The sequence below is a fragment of the Microcaecilia unicolor genome, chromosome 5 (genome assembly GCF_901765095.1).
Source record: "Microcaecilia unicolor chromosome 5, aMicUni1.1, whole genome shotgun sequence".
Classification (NCBI taxonomy): domain Eukaryota; kingdom Metazoa; phylum Chordata; class Amphibia; order Gymnophiona; family Siphonopidae; genus Microcaecilia; species Microcaecilia unicolor.
The window spans coordinates 86,449,822-86,467,769 of NC_044035.1; the positions used below are offsets into that span (position 1 = coordinate 86,449,822).

A 17,948-nucleotide genomic window follows, 5' to 3' on the forward strand; every position below is an offset into this window, starting at 1 on the left:
GCAACGCACCTAATGCGAATGACTTGGCTAACAGGGCCGAAAATTCTCACACAACCAACAAGCGCCACTATAACTACCACAAACTCCTTTGAACTGGTGACCCCAGAAGACGACGAAGTCCGTTCGATAGTCACGGCCCTCGCCACAAGTATCTCAACTAATGATAACCTGGGGACACACCGCTTTAACCGATTCTCGCGGTGGGTGACGCTGAAAAGAGCCATAACCCAACTTATCCACATCACGTGTTCTTTCCGGCAAAATCCCGATGGAAGAATGAGCAAGTGTCATCACTGGCACCTCTGCACCAAGCCCTTGGCTGTAGAAGAATTTGTCCAGGCAGAGAAGGTACTCTTGCGTTGGGTACAACGAGAAACCTACGCTGCAGAGTACCTGTGCCTCAGCAAAGGGAAGAATATCCCAAAGGATAGCCCTCTCTGGAAACTAGACCCCTTCAAGGACGAGGATGGATTGCTGAGGGTAGGTGGCCGCCTCACCCATGCCAAGATAGATAAGAGCGAAAAGAACCCTTTGATCATCCCAGGGCGGCATCCGGTATCCACCCTGCTCGCGTGCCACTATCATGAGCAAGTCAAACACCAAGGTCGACATTTCACCGAAGGAGCAATCAGGGCCGCAGGAGTGTGGATTGTCGGAGCGAAGCATTGCATTACTGCAACCATCCACAGATGCGTCAAGTGCCGTAAGCTGCGAGGCAAACATCAAGACAAAAGAATGGCAGACTTGCCATCTGAAAGGCTGAGCGTTGACCCACCATTCATCTACGTGGGGCTGGATATTTTTGGGCCATGGCCAGTTATCTCGAGACGGACCAGAGCAGGAAGTGCGAGCAGCAAACGATGGGCCGTTTTGTTCACGTGCATAAGAATACACGCTGTCCACATCGAAGTCGTAGAGTCGATGGACACGTCGAGCTTCATAAATGCTCTCAGAAGGTTCCTCTCAATCCGCCGTCCAGCCAAGCAGATTCGCTCTGATTGTGGATCTAACTTCATGAGCGCTTGCAAGGAGCTGAAAATACACTCAGAGAAGATCAACGCACCAGCCATCGAAAAATACCTGAGTGACCACCACTGTACGTGGATATTCAACCCACCCCATGCTTCACATATGGGAGGGGTTTGGGAGCGCATGATTGGGATTGCTTGCCGCATCCTTGACTGTATGCTGAAGCAGGGGCTAATCGCCTCACCCACGAGGTGCTGACCACACTTCTGGCAGAAGTGTCTGCTATCATAAATGCGAGATCTCTGATCCCAGTGTCCTCCGATCCAGAGTCGCCTTCTAACGCAAAAGACAGGGGTGCCTCCAAACCCGCTTGAAGACTTTGATGAGAAAGATATATACAGACGACAATGGAGACAAGTCCAGAGTTTGGCCAACACCTTCTGGAGCCGTTGGAGACGAGAGGACCTCCCGACCCTACAGATCCGCAGCAAATGGCAGACCAGTAAGGCCAACATCCACGAAGGCGACATTGTCTTGCTCGAGGACAATCAGGCCCAACGCAACGAGTGGCCCCAGTGAAGACAGAAATGTCAGAAAGGTTGAGGTCAGAACTATGAAACAAGGAACAGCAAAGAATTTCTGCAGACCCATCAATGAAATTATTCTCCTCGTGCCACATGAAGAGGCATGAGTACGGTGAACCACCACCTCCCGTGAAGACCAGAGACTCAAAGGCTCTCTCTCTCTTTTGTGTTGTTTAGTGTTGTTGTTGTCTGTCTCTCGTTTCAGCTCCTGTTCCTGCCAAGCTCATTTGAAAATCCTGGACCCCGCTTGAGTATCCTGGACCCTGTTCCTGCCAAACTTGTTCGAGTATCTCAAATCCTGTTCCTGTCAAGCCAAGTCTGACCAGCGTCTGGTTCCAGCCAAGCCAGGCCCATTACTCCAGTCCTGCTTGGGAGGTTCTGCCTCTTGCCACCGCCCGATGACAGTAGGCCAAGGGCCCCCATTTTTCCAGAGATCGTGACTGTTTGTTCAAAGCCTGGACTCATGACAGCCGGGGGACAACCGGATTGCAGATATTGGACCTTACATGCAATTAATTTGATAAATTGTGACGATAATGATGATGGTATCTACCGATACCAGGCGTGGAGTGTTCTGTCCTCCGACAGCCTTGCACTAGTTATCCTAAAATGTGTTTAATGCCTTTACCGTTATTCTCATGTCTAAGGACTTTTATGGTTGCAGTTCTCACTGCAAGGTTATGGGAGCAATGCACTGTGTGTAATGTAGTTCGCAGGTAGAAGCAGCCACACTTGCTTATTCCACCCCAGAAAGGGGGATACAGAAGTGAGGCATGTCATCTCATTCATCTCAGAGGAGGTTAGTTAGAAGTTGCAGCCACACTCATGGGAGGGTAGCTGCAACCTCAGGCCTTGATCTGGGACAGAGGTGTTATGACTTACTAGTTGCCTATTAGCCACATGGAAACTGATATTGTACAGGACATTTGCATTATTAAATACGTTTACAAATGAGTACAGGTACCCTGTTTATAATACTTACGTTGAACCCTGAGGCGCCGGCTCACTTGCCTGATTATTTCAGGGTTGTGCCTCCTTATTCGGCGGTACCTCCGCCTCAGGGTTTCTAAGTCCCTCCTGATGCCAAAACGTCTGCAAGATACAATTTTGTACACCAGGAGTCAGGGGATGGCCCTTCTTGCCCTCATAACACAAATTTATTTGGCAGCCAAATTGTAGAGACACACAACCATAGGTGGTCAGTGGTCCGACTGTTTGGGGAGGCTAAAAGGGGTGGGGTTAGGGGTGGTGCCAGGGATGGGGCTTACATCCATAATTAGACAACACACAGAAAAAAAGAAAGTAAAATAGTCACAATGAATACCTTTTATTCAATTTAGATATTAGATATGTATCACATGTCAAAGAATAAAGTGGTTGCTCACAGCATATATTAACCAATGTATACTATTCAAAAATTTTATCAATTATTAAACACTGCTATTTCCATCCATTTCAGTAAGGCCAACACACAATCCCTCAACCACAAACATTATGCATAAACGTGCAAAAACACACTCAGAACCTTACTGTACCATAACAGCACTAACTCCGAGGACTCAAAGAGCAAGAACATTATGCATGAAAAGGCAGCACTGTAAATATTACACTGGGCAGACCTTAATATACCACCCATATGGAAAACACAGACCATCAACAATTTGAAACAAGGGATCATAATATCACAATTCCTCAGGTACAGCCACAAAACAACCTTTTAGGGTGGATAGTGTTCACAATGAGCTCCTTTTATTAATGACCAGTTAGAGATAAGACTTTTAAATTTTGGCACAGTATAAGTCATCACAAGAACAAAATATAAGAAAACCAATGGACTGCATTAGGGGCTTATAGCCCATTTAGTTATGTTTAAACAAAAGCGATTTGCATGAAACAAAATATTTATTTTTATTTTAACTTATAAAACCTCTCTCTCTGCCCCAATCCAACACTGCCCCACTGTGTTGCCCCACACCACCATCCAACATCTCTCCCCATCTTTCTTTCCTCCCTTCATCATCCACTGCATCATCACCCTTCTGTTTCTCCTCCCTCACCAGTCACCATCATTTCCTATTTCACAAAAAAAAGTCTTAATTGCTGAATGAAAGCATCTATATATTTTCATAATCAGGTGACCAGGCAGTACCATGTTTTAATGCATTGCTAAATCTCCTCCTAGGACTCATTTACAACCACCCTCTCCTGTTCAGCAAAGCAAAGCAAAGCAATAAGAGACCCAAATACTCCTCCAGCTCCTCCCCCTCCAACACTTACCAGCTTCCTCGATCCTCTACCTCCCTCCCTGACTGGTTGGTTACTGACTGAAAAGAGACGCATGCTGCAACACTCAGGCTCACAGTCACAGCCCCAGGCTCTGCTGCCGGAACATACAGTGCAGGGGGAAGTTCCGGCAGAGCCGGTAAGAAAAGAAGTGAGCGGGCTAAGTGGGGGGGGGGGGGGGGGGGGGGGGGTAGGCACCAGCCTAAGATACAATTTTGTTAATGGCTGATCCGGGGCTGAATTTGAGGAGGAGGCAGGTGGAGAAGGTCAAGGTTGGGCTGGGGAGGCTTAGCCTCCCCAAGCCTCTTATATGGGGTTCCTATGCACACAACACTGATGATGATGATGATGATGCGGGGGAGGGGGGAACATTACATTGGTACAGATGAGGTCATTGAGGTGGACATGAGGACGGAGACTACCGTTTGTGTGCAGTATTATAGGGATGTGGACATGTTTTTGCTTTCTAGTACATAGATTCTATTAATGAATGTGCATGTGCACATATCACTGATTACCCTTGAATGCAGACTACTACTACTACTATTACTATTTAACATTTCTAGAGCGCTACAAAGTGTACGCAGCGCTGTACAAACACAGAAGAAAGACAGTCCCTGCTCAAAGAGCTTACAATCTAATAGACAAAAAGTAAAGCATTTAAATTTAAAATATTTAAGCAGTCAAGCACAAGAGAACAGTCACAGAAGGACAGAAGATGTTGAAGGGTGGTCAGTGTGATTAGGTGTAACTCTGGTTGGAGTAGTGGGAGAAGGTGATAGGAGATATACTAAGGATGTCATTCTGAGGCCAGGCTAAGTCTAAAGCAGGAGAAGGTATTCTCTGCAGCCTATCTGTGAGATGGAAAATGCTCTCTGAAGCTGCTGCTATAAGTTGTTAGTTTTCTCTCCCTGAAAGAGATCCAAGCCACACCCACGAAGTTCAGACTACAGTTTGTGCTTACATTGCTGAAGGAGCTCTTACATGTGTAAGTTCAGGAGGAGGCCCTGATAGGCCAGTTGGGGGGGGGGGGGCAAACACTTAACTCTCCAACCTGTCTCTTATCTCGCCCCAGGCTTGGATGCAGAGAGTCCTGCGGGGCAGGTGGCGGTGGTGGGGGAACAGAATACGTCTGTGCTTCAAGCACAGTTGTACTAGCAGGAGATTCTCTCCGACGGAGAAGTTTGGCTGTCTCCTCAGAGCCATGTTTCTCAATGAATAACCGTTCGAAAAACGTGCAGCGCCTTATATGGACGCCCATGCATGATGGACGTCATTACATGCACACCTCCATATATGGATGGCCACCCCATATATGGACAGGTCAGTATGTGCACATCTTGACGTCTATAATGGCTCCAAACATGGATGGCCGTGATGCATGGACGTACATGGGCATGGACGTGCATGGACTGTCGTCACGCGTACGGGGCCTATGTGTGGAGTTTTCCTTACATGGAAGTTTTCCTTATATGGATCATTATCAAGTGTGCGAACTTCATATGCATGTTCCTTATATTTCCCATAGCTGCATGTTCTACAAGTACAGTGTATGTAGTTACGGACATCCAGATATGGGGAAAATATAAGGAACATTGAGAAGTATAAAGTACAGTAATGCGTTTCTCACATAACTGCTGCATTTTTTGTATATTTTGGCTACCTCTGATTTGGCTGTTTTCAACTGCGATAATGGATTGTCTGAGGCCGGCCATTTTCCTATACTTTGGCCGGCCCTGATTTGGCCGCTGTCAACTGCGATAATGGAATGCCTATGGCCGGCAATGTTATTTTCTGATTTGTGAGGGCGCCCAAATTCAGATTTAGCCGGCATTTCGATTATGCCCCTCCATGTGTCTTAGTAAAAGGTCCCCTTAGTTTGATCTTTGAAAATACATTAGTATAATGTTATTTTTCTTAGTTAATTCATAATTTGTGATCAAAGTGTCCTCCTTCAACCTTGATACTTTCATGAAGTTTTCAACACCACTGAGCTGTTGGCTCAATGAATTCTGGGGTTTCGTTAATTAAGGGGTCCTTTTACAAAGGCTGGCAAAACGTGGCCTGCGGTAGTGTGGGCACATCTTTTTGTTGCACGCTTGGCCACTTTTTACTGTGGCTGGGAAAGGCCATTTTTTAATGGGCTGGGAAATGGACGTGCGCAAAAATTAAAGTATGCCTATTTATGGCCTGAGCCCTTACCGCCAGTCATTGACCTAGTGGTAAGGGCTCATGCACTACCTGCGTGACAACCATGCAGCGTCCGCCAATGTGGCCACACTGTCGATTATCGCCAGGAACAAAACTAAGAATACCATTTGTCTATGCATAGGTTCATGGTGTGACTGCATCTTGAGTACTGTGTGCAGTTCTGGTTGCTCCATCTCAGAAAGGTTATGGCAGAGTTGGCAAAGGTTTGGAGAAGGGCAACAAAAATGATAAAGGGAAAAAGCACTTCTTTGATTAACAAAGCCTAAATAGGTTACACCATTCAGCTTGGAGAAGAAAAAAATAGCAGGAATAGAATAAAAGTTTATAAAATCATGAATGTGGAGGAATAGTTAAATAGGAGACAGTTTCATGGAGAGTCCTGTTGTTTAAGCATTGTTTAAAAAAAACCAACAAGCAGCAGATGAAACAAATTGTAGAAAGTATGTTTCTCATGTAGTGCATAATTAAGATATGGCATCTGTTACAAGGGATTTGGTCAAAGTAACTGCTATTGCAGCACTCAAAAGAGGTTTGGACAAGTTCCTGGAGGAAAAAGCCATAAATAATTAGCCAGATAAACTTGGAAAAGCCTTTGCTCATCCCTGGGAAAGAGGTATGAGAGAATATGGTGGATATTTTAGAAGCCCTATTCTTGGGCTTCTTTGGGCATCAGAAAACTGGCATTTAATTGTCCATATTATAGGAACATCCAAATCCTGATTATATAAGGTCATGATACCGCCATCTAACACTGCAGTATGTCCATATGGCAAAGGGACCATGGCCAAGGTGTGTTTTGAGCAGGACTAGGGAGGAGTCAAAATATGGATGACCAACTTCAATCACAAAAGGGAATGGGATGTCCATGTTTAAAAAAGGGAGACTGGGCATCCAAATATAAGTACATAAGTATTGCCACACTGTGACAGACCAAAGGTCCATCAAGCCTAGCGTCCTGTTTCCAACAGTGGCCAATCCAGGTCACAAATACCTGGTAAGATCCCCCCAAAATTCAATACATTTATGCTGCTTATCCCAGAAATAAGCAGTGGATTTTCCCCAAGTCATATTCAATAATGGTCTATGTACTTTTCCTTTAGGAAGCTGTCCAAACCTTTTTTAAACCCCCGCTAAGCTAACTACCTTTACCACATTCTCTGGCAACGAATTCCAGATGACGTTTAATATGAGCAAGTGCAAAGTGATGCATGTGGGAAAGAGGAACCTGAACTATAGTTACATGATACAAGGTTCCACATTAGGAGTCATTGACCAGGAAAGGGATCTAGGTGTCATCATTGATGATATGTTGAAACCCTCTGCTCAGTGTGTGGCAGTGGCTAAGAAAGCAAATAGAATGTTAGGTATTAGAAAAGGAATGGATAACAAAAATTAGGATGTTATATTGTTCCATGGTGCAACACCTCGAATACAGTGTGCAATTCTGGTCACTGTATCTCAAAAAAGATGTGGAGGGGCATAATCGAACGTGAACGCCCATCTCCATGAGCGTCTATGCCCGAGAATGGGTACGTGAAGGGGTGGGACAGACTGTATTTTCGAAAAAAATGGGCGTCTATCTTTTGTTTCGAAAATACGGTTTGTACGGACCAAAATGCCATGGATTTAGTCGTTTGTGAGCTGGGCATTTGTTTTTTTTTTAGCGATAATGGAAAATAAAAACGCCCAGCTCAGAAATGTCCTAATCCAAGCCATTTGGTCGTGGGAGGGGTCAGGATTTGTAGTACACTCGCCCCCTTGACATGCCAGGGCACCAACTGGACACCCTAGAGGTCAGTGCGGTGGACTTCAGAAAACGCTCCCACATGCATAGTTCCCGTACCACGGGTGCTGAGCCCCCAACCCCCCTCCCCCAAAACCCACTACCCACAAATGTACAACACTACCATAGCTCTTCGGGGTGAATGGGGACTCCTACATGTGGGTACAGTGGGTTTTGGAGGCCTCCCATTTACCAGCACAAGTGTTACAGGTAGGGGGGATGGGCCTGGGTCCGCCTGCCTGACGTGCACTGCAGTACCCACTAAAAGTGCTCTAGGGACCTGCATACATGCAGGCCTCTAGGTCTTGTTGCTGCTGTATAACCTTGGCACACCAGTTGACACCTGAAGACTAATCTCTTTGAAAAAGTCCTTTATTTGAATAAGCACGTTTACTCACAGTTAACTGCAGATCAGAGGTTGTGCCCCACTGGCAAAGAGTCTTCCTGGTACTGAGATTAGCAGAAGGTCAGAGCTGGCAGAACGCTGTACAATGCCCTCTTTCAGCAACATTCAAGGGAAGAACTAAGAGGCAGATGCAGCAACCAAACGTAAAAAAATCTAAATCGTTAAAGTCCCTAACGATTTTAAAATAACGAAAAATGCACCAAAAAAAAAAGTCACACATGCTGAGATCGGTAGTGAAACGTACAATGTATCAAAGAATCACAATACACATCGTTAATCGGCCCCCAAATCATGCGCAGAGCAGCCAAGCGTTATGTTAGCTGCTCTGCGCATGCCACAAACAGTCAAAACACAGTCAAATCGCAAGCACATGGCTCCCAAATAAAAACAAAAATAAAAAAAAGGGTCGGGAGGGGGCAAGGGCGCTCATCAGGAGCGTCCTGTACAGACGGCCTTGCCCCCCCCCCCGCTGCTCCCCACTTTCCGCCGCTCCCCCACCCCGAAAAAGCAAAATTCTAGCAGCCCCTGCCCCCTCCCCACTTTCCGCCGCTCCCCCCACCCCGAAAAAGCAAACTTCTAGAAGCCCCTGCCCCCCTCCCTTCCTCACTACTCTCTCACCTCAGCTCCGCCTCCCGACATCCTCCGTCCGTGCCCCGCCCCCTTTTGGGGTCGTCGCCGCCATTCCCCTCCTCCATCGGGCCCCCCTTCCTCTTACCGGGCCCGTGCAGCGCCTCTCTCCTCTGTCCGAAGGCGCTGCACGGGCAAGAAGAAAGCTGAATCAGCTGATGCCTGCCTTCGCCTAGCTTCGATAGAGCGTCTTTCTCCTCCTGGGCCCGCCCCTGTCTGACGTCAGTAACCTACGTAGGTTACTGACGTCAGACAGGGGCGGGCGCAGCAGAAGAAAGACGCGCCATCGCGAAGGCAGGCATCAGCTGATTCAGCTTTCTTCTTGCCCGTGCAGCGCCTTCGGACAGAGGAGAGAGGCGCTGCACGGGCCCGGTAAGAGGAAGGGGGGCCCGATGGAGGAGGGGAATGGCGGCGACGACCCCAAAAGGGGGCGGGGCACGGACGGAGGATGTCGGGAGGCGGAGCTGAGGTGAGAGAGTAGTGAGGAAGGGAGGGGGGCAGGGGCTTCTAGAAGTTTGCTTTTTCGGGGTGGGGGGAGCGGCGGAAAGTGGGTAGCAGCGGGGGGGGGGGGGGGCAAGGCCGTCCGTACAGGACGCTCCTGATGAGCGCCCTTGCCCCCTCCCGATCCTTTTTTTATTTTTATTTTTTTATGTGTTTTCTGAGGTCCTTTGGACCAATCACAGCGCTTTTAGCTCTGCTAATGCGCTGGGATTGGCTCAAAGTTTGTTTATTTTTTCACTTAACACTTTTTCCTGCCACGGAGCTGTCCTAACGAGAGGTCCAGACCTCTCGTTAGTTTTCCTGCCTTTTTCCTGCGTAAAGGCAATCGGAAAAGGTTAGTGCATGTCGTTTCAATGGGGTTTTCACACTAATTGCTCATCTCCATTCCGTTTTCGTTAGCTGCTACTGTCGTCGGAAAATAGGCTTAAGTGCATGGAAAGGATAGGAAATTCTTCCCTGAGGGCTCATTTAACGATGAAAAACGTTTAGTGCATCTACCTCTAAGTGCTGTAACGTGGCTAACACATGAAAGGGATCTAAAACTGTGTTACAAAAATAGCCACTACCTCATGGACTACTGGAAACAAAACAGGGCACACTGACCCAGTAAGCAGGGGGGAAAGCACCATGGGAGTAGAGCCTACCAACTACCAACATCGTGAGCAGTTAACCACAATGCATTGCTGATGTGACTCTGCAGTGCGCATAACAGAAAAGGTGTCACACTCACCCGAGAGCCACATCAGAACCAGGGAAAGGGTGTCATAGGATAGAACACATTCTGCTGTCAAGGAGGTGGGTGCAGCATTTGAGGCTGACATACAGGCTGGAAAACAAAGTTTTTAAAGTGGGTTTTTTGGTGGGAGGGGGTTAGTGACCACTGGGGGAGTCAGGGGAGGTGATTCCCGATTCCCTCCGGTGGTCATCTGGTCAGTTGGGGCACTTTTTTGGGACTTGTACCTGAAAAAAAAAGGGTCCAAATAAATCGGACCAAATTCTCGTCAAAAACGCCCTTCTTGTTTCGATTATCAGCTAAAGACGCCCATCTCTCCTCGGCCGATAACCACGCCCCAGTCCTGCCTTCGCCACGCCTCCGACACGCCCCCGTCAACTTTATTCATTCCTGCGACGGAATGCAGTTGAAGACGACCAAAATCGGCTTTCGATTATACTGATTTGGTCGCACACGGGAGAAAGGCGCCCATCTCCCGATTTGGGTCAAAATATGGGCGTCTTTCTCTTTCGAAAATAAGCTGGTTAGTATCCTACCCTCGTGAGAAATATCTTCAAATAGTTACAATATACATTCACTTGTCTTTAATTCCTTAAACTTTTTAACAAATCTTTATTCATTTGTTTTCTTCATAATCTTGAATTCACAAATCTGTAAAAACTCCCTATCCTCACTGCTTCACTCACTATGCATTCATACACCACACTACAGTCTTTCTCTAATACATTCAATACACAGTGCGAGTAGTTCAAACTGTTTGCTGCTGATTGAAATCAAACCTTTACATAGATAGTACTATCTTTTACTGTGGTCACTGTGTTACCCAATGACCCCCTCTATTCATAGAATTGTGCTTAATGTTGATTTTAAAAACCTATAAAACTCTCCTATGATTCTGTGATAGTCTCTTATCTTGAGTTGTTTTCAATCTCCTGTGGGTTCTCAATTGCCTCGTTCTTGCAAGGTGTCTTTCCGGTTCAAAAGATTTCCAGCAGAGGGCTGCTATTTCTGCCGTTTCGCTTTGTTAGTTTTTGCAATGCACTGTGTGCTCCTGCCAAGCAGCTCCTCGATCTCAATGTCCCCACTCGTTTTTCACATCACACTGTGTTCTTTATAATCAAGCCCAACACAATTGTGTTTCGCTCTAGGCGTCGTCAGGGGCGATGACTATGATCCAAAAAACAAACAGTGAGGAATCCTCTCTTACTTTCTATCTCTACAAATCTGATAAACACTTTTATAGCTTCTACATACCTTGTCACAATTAAAGCTTAACTCTGCTTCTCAGCTTTGTCAGGTCGGGACTCATACCAGCCTGCCCAAAATGGTGCTGAAATCTCCTCAGATGTGAAAGAAAAAAGATATAGTGGAATTAGAAAAGGTACAGAGAAGGGCGAAGAAAATGACAAAGGGGATGGGACAACTTCCCTATGAGGAAAGGCTAAAGATGGCTGAGGGGAGATATGATAGAGGTCTTTAAAATAATGAATAGAGTGGAACAGGTAGACGTGAATAAATTGTTTACTCTTTCCAAAAATAGTAGGACTAGGGGCACGCAATAAAGCTACCAAGTAGTACATTTAAAATAAATCAGAGAAAATATTTCTTCACTCAATGTGTAATTAAACTCTGGAATTCATTGCCAGAGAAAGTGGTAAAAGCAGTTAGCTTAGCAGGATTTAAAAAAAGGGGTTGGCTATCTTCCTAAAAGACATGTCCATAAGCCATTATTAAAATGACTTGGGGAAAATCCACTGCTTATTTCTAGAATACTATCTACTAGCAATGGCAATATTCTACTAAAATGTGGCAAACATACCTCTCGTTACTTAGAATTGTTACTCGTATGCAATCAACATAGCATTTTTGAAAGTAGGGGAGTCTCATAAGTCGCTGGGGTTTAAATTGCAATTCTTATATATCCCTATTTTGCGACAGTTGTAATCATCGACTCACCCTACCAACCTCCTAAGTTACTATTTTTTATATAAATTTTTATCTTTTTCTTCTATCAATGCCTAATGTGCGGCTATACTTGATGTTGCATACACATCAGGAGCTTCACAGTGAAACAGTCTGACAATATGGCAAGGCTGTAAATGTGCTCAAAAAACAGCTCAACTTAGCTTTTGTTTTGAAGTGTGGAACTGTCCCCCCACTTCCGCACTTCAAATCAAAAGCTAAGTTGAGCTGTTTTTTGAGCACATTTACAGCCTTGTCATATTGTCAGACTGTTTCACTGTGAAGCTCCTGATGTGTATGCAACATCAAGTATAGCCGCGCATTAGGCATTGATAGAAGAAAAAGATAAAAATTTATATAAAAAATAGTAACTTAGGAGGTTGGTAGGGTGAGTCGATGATTACAACTGTCGCAAAATAGGGGTATATAAGAATTGCAATATAAACCCCAGCGACTTATGAGACTCCCCTACTTTCAAAAATGCTATGTTGATTGCATACGAGTAAAAATTCTACCAAGTAACGAGAGGTATTTCTAGAATAAGCAGCATAAAATGTATTGTACTGTTTTGGGATCTTACCAGGTATTTATAACCCGGATTGGCCACTGCTGGAAACAGGATGCTGGGCTTGATGGACCTTCAGTTTATCCCCGTATGGCAACACTTATGTACTTGGCACGTCCAGGTTAGAGAAAGGTGGTCCAATTGAGCAGCTGCCCACTGGCGGGATCCAGCGGCGATCCATGGTTGGCTGTCACCCGGGGCGGGTCGCCGCTGTGCACCCCTCCACCGGGTGCAGCAGCATCCGCCCCCCCCCGGCGCATCACCTCCCCCGGTGTATCACCCAAGCCCCCCTGGGTGCATTCTTACCTGCTGGGAGCAGCCGTGCAACTGTCGTTTCTGCTGGTTTCCTGCTCCAGGTAACCAGCAGAGCTGACAGCCACGTGGCTGCTCTCTGCACCCCTTCAGCAGCGTGCACCCGGGGCAGACCGCCCCCACTGCCCTGCCCTCAGTATGCTACTGGCGGGATCATAGCAGGACACCTCCTGAATCCCCTAGTGATTGCTGTCCCCCTTCCTCTCCCCCAAATGTGAAACTGACAAGGGATACGAGATGCTATGATAGCTTCAGGTACTATAGGAATATGCAGATCTGAGCAGTAGCCTAATGGTTAGTGCAGCTGACTGAGCACCACACAATATCCCCACTCAATTTGGGCATTTCAGTTCTTAAAATGGATGTTCATGCTGGATGTTTCCAGCACATGGATATCCACCTCACATGTATTTTAGAACAGGCTGTAATCTGATCTAAAATACATGTGAGATGGACGTCCGTTTGTGACCTATTGACTTGGATGTTCATATTCTGAGCTGGACATGTCGCTTCACATGTGACCAAGACTGGTCACTGTCAAAGATAGGATGCTAGGCTCAATGGATCTTAGACTGACTGAGTATGGCTTATCTCATGTTCTTTTTTTGGTCTTATTCTTTGTTTTAGGTAAATCTGTTGCGATGGGGAAAAGAGGAAAAAGAAGCTTCTCACATCTAGAAGTGTTACTCATTGTTCTGTTTGTGCTGATGACATGTGTCTCGGTTGGACTTGCAGTGCTCATCTTTGTCATCAATAATGCAGAAAGAAATTCTGGCAAGTTATTTAATTCTCTTTCATGTTCTCACGTGCACATACAATACTGCAGTTAAGAGGACTCAGTGGGTTTGACTGGGAAGGGGAAGAAGGAGGGAGAGAGGGAAGGCAGGAAGGGAAGCCTTGAGGAAAGATCTGAAATAATTCTCTCTGCTCATCCATACATACTTCAAAAAAGCCTGAAGCTTAAACTGACAAGGAACTAATAGAAAATGAGTGAATAATGTTTTATTTTGCATGATTGCTATAACATAAAACAGGAAATGATTCTTAAGCCTCAGATAGTTCTACGTCTGCAAAATAATCGGATCTATAGGGTGATGCAAAAAAAAAAAAAAGTAGCTCGCTAGAGTTTTTTGCCATTGTCTCAGCAACCACTTTGAATTTCACTGAGAAATTTTATATTCTTTAGTCATCATCCTTACTTAATTATTTAAGCTATCTTAAGCTATGTTGATATTACCGACATTTTAGCGTTACTACCTAGTGATTTTTGTGTTAAAAAATGTTTGAACTAAAACACAGTAAAATAACATCATTCAAACAGTACAATTAAAAATGTGTCAGAATTTCGCACTCTGACTGCTCAAAGTGTCCACCCTGAGCTTTAACACAGGCTTTCAGTCGCTTTGAGAAGTTCTTAACAACCTTGTTGATTGGTACCTGTGGCAGGCTGTCCCAGATCACCTGCAGCGCTTCCTTGAGTTTAGCGATCGTTTGCAGCTTTGGGTGGATCTTTTGATAGGCCTCCAACATTGGTCCCCTAGACAAAATTCAACATCATTGTGACATCATTAACATTAACAGTGCAAACATTTTTGAACATGTGAAAATTGTTGGGTGGTCATTCTAAAAAGTCTAGAGCTTCGCCAAGCTTAAAGACAATCTCATTCCATTCAGCACATAAATGTAGTGAGTAACAACAAATCAAGCTGTAAATTTTCACGTTGAAATTCTAAGTGGTTGCTGAGAAAACAGCATAAAACTCTAGGGAGATGCTTTTCATTTGGCCTCACCCTGTATTTACTAAAATGCTTTCAATACAAATGTTAGAACAGCATGTTTAATACAATATTAAGGGAAAAATGAAAGTGGTTTTACCACAGCTGATGTGTGTACACGTACGACTGCTTAAGCTGGTAGTGCACCAGAAAATTTACTGCTGTCATGTGGCACACTTGTATTATTGAAATTAGAGGGATAATTGTACCACCCTTGGAACATCAGTGGTACAATTATCCTATATTCAGAAGTGCCTAAGCCTTCTCAGTCACTTAGTTGTGGAAAAAATTAAAAAAGTAGGGAGCAGTGGAAAAGCTAGTGTGCTGACCTTGCATCACAGCCTCTTTAGCAATCCACATCCATAGGGTAGGCTGAATGGGCCATTTTTATCTGCTGGCATTTACTATGTAACACTCCTTTCTTATCTAAGACAAGAAAAATTGTCTTGTTACAGATCTCTAACCATTATGACAACAACAAGTATGCTTGGACTTCAAGTTCCTACCCCAAATGCTTTCACAACACAGGAACAAAGGCTGTTTAACTCCTTAGTTCTTCCCAACCTTTGTACCCTTCTGCAAGCAGGAGAAATACTTATCTTTTGAGGTCTTGCCCAATACTCAAAATCATGCAGGCTCAGCACCAGCTAACATTTTGATCATAAATGGGTTAAAATATGAAGCACCAAGGCAGTGCCATTTTGTTAGTTAGCAGTGGGCAAGACAGTAAGTGATAAGAAAGGGAGATCAAGCCAAATTACATTTCAGTTCCTGGAGGTAGTTCCCTGCCCCAGAGAGCTTACAGTCTGTGCCTAAGGCAATGGATTATATAACTTGCTCAAAGTCACAAGCAACATCAGTAGAATTTGAAGCCTGGATTCCCTGACTCTTAGCGGCCGATACTTAAAACAATTTAACTGGCCAGTAACGGCTCCTGGCTGGTTAAATAGGCTAAAGCTGGCTAAACGCTAATATGTAGAGTGAGATAGCTGGCTATCTCGGCTGAATATTACATTATAATACATTACGTTATGATCTTATAACCCGCTACAACTAACAAGTTCTAAGTGGATGACATCAAGAGAAAGAGCTTTTGAGATATGAGTGAAAGTCTTTCAACCAACAATGCCTTTCTCTCTCTTTAGCACCCCCATGTGTCCAGACTGATAGTTTCTCTCATTCTGTGGTTAGGTGTGTCGCTCATAGGCACATAAAAAGAAAAAGAACATTTTCTTAAAAATTAAAGCACCTGGAGGACATATCTGAGGAAATCCAAAAGGAGGACTATGTCCTCTTTTAAAAAAGGACATAATCCAGCTTATAATTGAAAAAGAAAAACGTCTATCTCACAAAAACGAATAAAGCGGTATAATCGAAAGCCGAATTTGGATGTTTTCAACTGCACTCCATCGCGGATGCGGACAAAGTTGATGGGGGCGTGTCGAAGGCGTGGTGAAGGCGGAACTGGGGCGTGGTTATCGGGTGATGAGAGATGGGCGCCTTTCACCGATAATGGAAGAAAAATATGCGTTTTTAGCGAGAATTTAGGGCACTTTTCCTGAACCCTGTTTTTCCACGAATAAGGCCCCAAAAAGTGCCCTAAATGACCAGATGACCACTGGAGGGAATCGGGGATGACCTCCCCTGACTCCCCCAGTGGTCACAAACCCCCTCCCACCACAAAATATGCCGTTTCACAACTTTTTATTTTCACCCTCAAATGTCATACCCACCTCCCTGGCAGCAGTATGCAGGTCACTGGAGCAGTTATTAGGGGGTGCAGTGGACTTCAGGCAGGTGGACCCAGGCCCATCCCCCCCCACCTGTTACACTTGTGCTGGTAAATGGGAGCCCTCCAAACCGCCCCCCAAACCCACTGTACCCACATGTAGGTGCCCCCTTCACCCCTTAGGGCTATAGTAATGGTGTAGACTTGTGGGTGGTGGGTTTTGAGGGGCATTTGGGGATCTCAACACCCAAGGGAAGGGTGCTATGCACCTGGGAGCTCTTACCTTTTTTTTTGTTTTTGTAACAGTGCCCCCTAGGGTGCCCGGTTGGTGTCCTGGCATGTGAGGGGGACCAGTGCACTACGACTCCTGGCCCCTCCCACGAACAAATGCCTTGGATTTATTCGTTTTTGACCTGGGAGCTTTCATTTTCCATTATCACTGAAAAACAAAAACGCCCAGCTCACAAATTGTCGAATAAAACATGGACGTCTATTTTTTTCGAAAATACGGTTAGGTCCGCCCCTTCACGGACCCGTTCTCGGAGATAAACGCCCATGGAGATAGACGTTTTTGTTCAATTATGCCCCTCATGGTAACCCTATATATATATATAGCCCATGCAGCATGTCCATCCATACCAACTAATAAGCTCTACAGCTCTTTCCTCTCCCTCAGAGATTCTCTGGCTGTTGCCATGCTTTCTTGAATTCAGGTACAGCTTTTGTCTCTACCACCTCCGCTCGGAGGCCATTTTGTGCATCCATCATCCTTTTCATAAAGAAATATTTCTTTAGATTACTACTGGCTCTATCCCCTTTCACCTTCATCCTATGCCCCCTCATTCTGCAGCTTCCTTTGAAATAAAAGTAGCCTGCCTCCAATGCATTTATACCATGAAGGCATTTAAATGTTTCTAGCATATACCCCCCTCTCTTGCATTCTTTCCAAGGTATACATATTTAGATCTGAAATGCTTTATGATGAAGGCCTCTGACTATTTTAGTAGTCACCCTCTGGAGTGATTCATCCATTCTTTTGAGGGTGTGACTCCAGAATTGTACACAGTATTCGAAATGAGGTCTCACTAGAGACTTATACAGAGGCACTATCACCTCCTTTTCCTACTAGCCATTCCTCTCTCTCTGGGCATCCAAATATCCTTCTGTTTTTGCTATCACCTCTTCTGTTTGGCATATTAAGATCATCGCATATGATCACCCCTAGATCTTGCTCTTCTTTTTGCATGGAAGTACTTCACCCTATATCATACTGGTCCTTAAGGATTTTGCAGCCCACATGTATGACCTTGAATATTTTTAGTACTAAATCTTAGGTGCCATACTCTAGATCAGTAGTTCTCAACCCAATCCTTGGTGACCACCTGGCCAGTTGGGTTTTCGGGATATCTACAATGAATGTGTATGAGGTATATCAGCATGCGCTTTCTCCATGTTATGCAAATATCTCTCATGCATGTGGATCTCCAGAAAACCAGGTGGTCCTTGAG

At 45.1% G+C, this 17,948-nt stretch overlaps 1 protein-coding gene across 3 annotated transcripts in view; it reads left to right on the plus strand.

The window, feature by feature from the left end:
- LOC115470142 (neutral ceramidase-like) overlaps positions 1 to 17,948 on the plus strand; it is a 160,602-nt gene that overhangs the window by 9,532 nt on the left and 133,122 nt on the right. Inside the window, exons 1-2 of one of the 3 annotated variants that reach the window (XM_030203091.1) lie at positions 1,835 to 1,839; positions 13,564 to 13,710. In XM_030203091.1, the coding sequence (XP_030058951.1) occupies positions 13,578 to 13,710 (133 nt within the window). In that variant the 5' untranslated portion in view covers positions 1,835 to 1,839; positions 13,564 to 13,577. Of the gene's footprint in view, positions 1 to 1,834; positions 1,840 to 13,251; positions 13,711 to 17,948 lie in introns of those variants that run through there. The other 2 variants (XM_030203090.1, XM_030203089.1) reach the window with 2 other exon arrangements.